Genomic DNA, 5,516 nt, shown 5'->3' with positions numbered 1-5,516 from the left:
GGGCGTGTCCCCACTCGGAGCCGAAGCGATGATGTCACCGCGGAGGAGCGCGAGCCCGAGGCTCCCCCAGCCCCTCCCTCGCAGAACTCGGGACCGCGCTGCGGGGGCGGGGGCGAGGAAGGAGGGGAAGGTACGAGGATTCTCCCATAATGCACCGCATGCTCCCCCACCAAGCATCTTCTGTCTGGGCGGGGAGCCGAAGGCGCGGGCTTTGATTGGATGCTGGGGGAGACCCAAGGCCGGGGCAGGAGGGGGGGTTCTCCCACGGTCCTGGGGGTTTCCCCCGCTCAGACCAGAGGCTTCCTTCTCTAACTAGGGGCTCCCCCTCCCACACAACGCCCAGCCCCCAAGCCTCTTCCCTTGCTCCAGGGTTCCCCCACCTTTAGCAATTCCCTTCCGCACCTCTTCCACAGTCCTCGGGACTCTTCCCACGCACTCAGGGCCGCCTCCCTCCGAGTATGGCCTTACCCACGCGCCCCTGACCCCTCTCCCTCGAATATCCCCTGTCTTCCAACATGGACCTTCCTCCCTCCGAGTATGGTCTCGTGATGAAGACCCGGGGACCAGTCCCCTCTGACCCTGTGGCGGGAAGGACAGACAGGCAGACACAGAGCGGGGAAAGAAGAACTTTAAATAGGGTCTGAAGAAGGACCGGGCAAATAAATACTGTACAGAGGGGCCAGAGTGGGGCAAGAGGGAAAGACTGTTCATAGTCAAGCTTTGAGGAGCAGGAGCCAAGCCAGGAGAGCTCAGCCTCGGGACTCCAGGGACCTGTGGGGAAGAGAGAAACAGTGAGCAGCTTTGTGAACCCCAACTGGCTTTGTGGGTCCAAGGACTAGCAAAGCAGGAATCAGCCCACATTTCTGGAGCACATTCCTGTTTGTGCAGTGTTTTGTATGACTCAGTCCATTCCAGTCTCCCCCTGAGGCAATCACTACAGGCCTCATTGGTCTTGATTTTGCCAAGGAGGTAACCTAGACTCAGAGACATTAAGTTCTTGGCCCATTGTCACTTAGCTACTATCTCTGACAGGATTCAAGGCCAGATCTTCCTGGTTCCACAGCCCCTGACCTCTGCAGGGCTTATGGAACTCTTAGAGCTTCTGCAAGCTCTCAGAAGGGTTAATAGAGACAGTATAGCCTGGTCCAGGGGTTTTTAATCTAGGGGTCAACACATAGACATCCCCATTGGGTCTGTGGATAGATGTTGGTGATCCTTGAATTTAGATGAGAGAAAATCAATTCCATCCTTCTTTTCACTAATCTCTCCCTGTAACTTAGTACTTTCTTCCATTGTAAATGCTGGCCAAAAACATGATTCTGAGAAGGGGTCAACGAGCCTTAGCAGACTGAGCCAAAAGTGTCAATGTCACTTAATACAAAAGGCAAAGAGCTAGACTTAAAGTCATGAAGACCTGGATTCTCTTCCATCCTCCAATATTTACTAGCTGTGGAAGTAGCTGTTGATTGCTCTGAACCTTAGTTTTCCCTTGTAAAATAGGGATACAAAGACCTGCAGTATTTGTACTGTTAAATCATGATCTTCTCAAGGGCAGGGGCCTGCTTCAGAAATGATAGTTGTCTGACTGAATGTAGCCCACCTCTCAGGGCTACTGTGAGAATCAAATGAATCAGGAATGGAAAGTGGTAGGTATGAGTCACTGCTCTTATTGAGGGCCTGGGAGGTTCTGAAGGGTCTGGCAAATTCTAAGGGTCTTGGAGGTGTTAGAGGCAAAGCCCAAAGGGCTTAGAAGGGCCTAAAGGATTTGTTAAGCTCTAAGGGTCTTGATAAGGGCTAAGGGAAACCTGGTAAGAGTGCATGATAAGGGCTAAGGGGGGGGCTTGGAAGGGACTAAGGGTAGCTTAGTCAAAGGAATATTTGATAAGGGATAAAGGAGCTTGGTAAGGGTAAAAGGTTATGATAAGGGGTAAAGGGCAACATGTAAGGACTAAGGGGCTTAGTGAGGGCTAAGGGGCATGGAAAGAGGTAAGGGGCATGATGAGAGATAAGGGGCATGGGAAGGGCTAAGGGGCATGGGAAGGGCTAAGGGGCATGGGAAGGACTAAGGGCTATGATGGGGCTAAAGGGCATGGGAAAGGCTAAGGGTCATGGGAAGGGCTAAAGGGCATGATGAGAGATAAGGGGCATGGGAAGGGCTAAGGGGCATGGGAAGGACTAAGAGGCACGGGGAGGACTAAGGGCTTGGTGAGAGCTAAGGGGCATGATGAGGGTAAAAGGGGAACAGTAAGGACTAAGCTCTCACGAGTAACTCTGATGCTGTTGGCGCCGCCGAGCTGAGCGCATCTTCTCGAACCGGGCCTCCATCTCCTCCAGCACTCGAGGAGTATACCGGACAACAAGCTTCACAGTGCCTTGAGCAGCTTTGAGCAGCTCCACTGCCTTCTCATGCTGCTCCCCTTCCACACTCTGCCAGAGGGGAGATCCTGTCCACTTGGCCCAGCCAGGCCAAAGCACCAAAGCCTCCTAACACCTTCCCCAACCTGCCAATCTCTGTCTTCACTTTGCTGTGTGCTGTCGTCCCTGGGCGACAGAGTCCACATCCGTATAGTGGAGTAAGGTGGAACACAGTTTAAGACCGGCAGCTCTAAATCTAGGTCCCTCCCAAGAATCTCCACTGTCACCAATGAGAGGGCTGGATTACATGATGTCTAAGCTCCATCCTGGCCCTAGAAGCTAATGTCATGCTTAAGGCCAGCCCTTCTCCAAAAAGCCTTCCTTGACAGCACAAACCTCTTCCACCTCCAGACCCTTCCCACAAGAAATGGATTCAGGAAACAGGTGGGAACTCGGATCCAGTTACTGGCTCCCTATTTAACCTTGAGTGTCTCTACTCTCTCTGAGCTTCAGTATTCCCATTTGTGAAAGGAGAAGGGAGGATTTAATGACCACTAAATCCTTCCTAAATTCAGTGGTGCTTGTCTTCCTCTTCCATATCTTATTTTCATCTTCCCAATCCATCCCCAGCCTCTCCCTCATGGCCCTTGTACCTCCCACCCCTGCTGAGGGCCATGGGGGCTTGAGGCTTACCACTCCATTGACGGAAAGTAGCTGGTCCCCTCTCTTGAGGCCACCATGTCGGTCAGCCACACCACCAGGAATGACTCGAGAGATGTAGATGGGAGAGTTCTGCTCTTTCCCTCCCATGATGTTGAAGCCCAGGCCTTCATCTGTCCTGGGCAGTTCCACCACTCGGGGGTGGGCATGGCCCTCACTGGCAGCAAAGGCTGCTACTGTGGCCTACAAGGGACAGAGCCAGAGACCAAGGTCCCTGAGGGAATAAGGGCTGGTGGCCATAGGAGGGGACTCCCTGATACTTGAAGGTCTGGGAGTTCAAAAAGAGATGCACAGCTCCTAAAAAGTCTCTAAGAAGATAGGGATCTGTGGGAAGGGAGAAAGCAGTCCCCAAGGGGAGAAGGGTATGGGAAGGGAAGCCTGGATCCCTGAGGAGCTGGGGGACTGAAGAAGGGGACCTAGGGGTGGTAAGGGGCAAGGAGAGGGACCACTACGTACCTGAGGGGAGAAGGACCCAAGGGAAGGGGAGTTCTTGTGGGAGGGGAGAATCTGGGTATCTGAGAATGGGGGTACTGAGGGGTGGGATATAGGGAAAGCAAAGGCCTGGGGCCCCGAAGGGGGTGGATTCACCTTGGCTGTGGCATGAGCTCGGATCTCTGCACTGCCTGTGATATCCAGAGTATCATAGAGCTGTTCATACACCTGAGGAAGTGGGAACTGTCAGAGACATAGAGGTCCGGTGTCCCAACCCTTAGCTCACACTAGGACCAGAACAGCACTCAGAAGCTACGATTCTCAGGGTAGATAAGCTGCTAATAAATGGTCGAGCAGACCTGGCCTCTATATAGATACAGGTCCTTCCTCTCAGACCGGGGAGGAGGTGGAGGCTGGAAGATGGTGGATGAGGGGACCCAGGTGTTCCCACTCCGAGAACCCTTCCTGGAAGGGGAAGGGCAGAAGCATTTAGATCAAGCACTATTTGAAGCGCTTAACAAATGGGACTTCATTTAATCCTCACAACTCTGGGATGTAGGGGCTATCATTATCCCCATTTTACTGTTTAGGAAACTGAGGGAGACAAGGGTTAAGTGATTTGTCAGGGTCCACGGAGCTAGTAAGTATCTAAGCCATCTAAGAACTCACGTATCTCCTCTCCCTGTACCCTCTGCAACCCAGGTGTCCCCCAACCCTGGCACCATGCGGGACGCAGACAGCGCCCCACCCACGTAGGAGGTATCTAGAGAAATTACAGTTTCCAACAGCCTGTAGGCTGAAGAAGCTGGGGAGGGGGCTTGGGTGGCGCGGGGCTTGCTGGGAGTTGTAGTCCGGCCCGCGAGGGGGTGGTTGGATTCAGGTGCTTGCTCACCTCTCGGATGGCTGAGCAGAAACGACTCTGCAGGACTCGCTGGAGAGCCTGCAGCTTCTGGGGGGGCAGCTCCCCGCTGCGCTGGAGCCGCTCCAGGAGCTCCACTGCCCGGGACACATCTGTGGGGAAACAGAGAGAGAAAGAGACAGAGAGACAGAGACTCGAGGAGACAGAGACAGGGACGGGAGAGGCAGGATGGAGGCAGGGACAGGAACAGGAATGGAAGAGGCAGAGACAGGGATGGGGGCGGCAGAGGCAGGGATGGGGTAGACGAACATAGGGATGGAGGAAGCATGAAAGGGTGAGTGAGGGACCAGAACAGAGACACAAGTGGAGCCAGAGAGACACACATGTAGAGATACAAATAACAAGAGAGACAAAGGGAGAAATCGGGGTGATAAGGAGGAATCGAGAGATACCAAGAGACAAGGAAAGAGAGAGATAACAAAGATGGGGAAAGAGAGAGAGATACACAAAAGACAGACGCACACAGAGACCAGGAGAAGCAGAGACATGGAGAGGATGGGGGAGCGGGCGGGGGAGCGCGGCACGGGGAGGAGGAAGGAAGAGAAGACGGTGACAGAAACAGAGAAAGGTAGAGAAAGCGAGAAGGACGGAGAGAAGGGAGAGAGCCGCTGAGAGATAAGGAGAGATAGGGAAGGACAGGTACACAGAGACACAAAGAGAGGAGAGCAAAGCGGAGTTGGGGTTCCCGAAGGCCTCCCAATTCTAGGCTCACCCCCACGTCGGGACGGACCCCTGACCCGCCTCTCTCGGCCCAGGCCGGCCTTACCCCGTTCCAGTCCCAGCGGCTCCGCGAGCGCGGCCATGTCTGCGCCTCCGCCGGGCCCCGCCCGCCCGCCCGGGACCGGGGACGGTGGGACTGACGGAGAGAGGGAGGGGCCAGGGGGAAAGAAGTCCCGCCCCCCGGCCGGTCAGGCCCGCCCCGGCCGGAGACGATGCCTGTTTGGGGGTGGCTCCAGATCCCCCCGCCACCCAGCCGCACTTTCCTCTGCTTCTCCAGCGCCTCCGTCCTGTCTCATGCCCGCCTCCCCGCTGCGTGTTCGTCTTTCTATCTTCCTTGATCTCCATTTCCATGGGCAGTTTCCTCTCTTTC

At 54.9% G+C, this 5,516-nt stretch overlaps 1 protein-coding gene across 2 annotated transcripts; it reads right to left on the bottom strand.

Moving 5' to 3' along the window:
• Positions 1 to 612: 612 nt before the first annotated feature.
• LIN7B (lin-7 homolog B, crumbs cell polarity complex component) lies at positions 613 to 5,296 on the bottom strand. 2 transcript variants are annotated; one of them, XM_072607346.1, is made up of 6 exons: positions 5,193 to 5,296; positions 4,400 to 4,518; positions 3,664 to 3,750; positions 3,049 to 3,258; positions 2,264 to 2,427; positions 613 to 771 (listed from the first exon to the last, which is right to left on the bottom strand). In XM_072607346.1, the coding sequence occupies exons 1-6, from the start codon at positions 5,227 to 5,229 to the stop codon at positions 750 to 752; spliced, it is 639 nt and encodes a 212-aa protein (XP_072463447.1). In that variant the 5' UTR covers positions 5,230 to 5,296; the 3' UTR covers positions 613 to 749. The 2 variants fall into 2 exon arrangements, with proteins under 2 accessions (XP_072463447.1, XP_072463448.1); XM_072607347.1 differs by having other exon boundaries at positions 3,664 to 3,735.
• Between the last annotated feature and the right edge of the window lie 220 nt (positions 5,297 to 5,516).

Source organism: Notamacropus eugenii, chromosome 5 (assembly GCF_028372415.1).
Source record: "Notamacropus eugenii isolate mMacEug1 chromosome 5, mMacEug1.pri_v2, whole genome shotgun sequence".
NCBI lineage: Eukaryota > Metazoa > Chordata > Mammalia > Diprotodontia > Macropodidae > Notamacropus > Notamacropus eugenii.
This window is presented reverse-complemented; position numbering and strand designations above follow the sequence as displayed.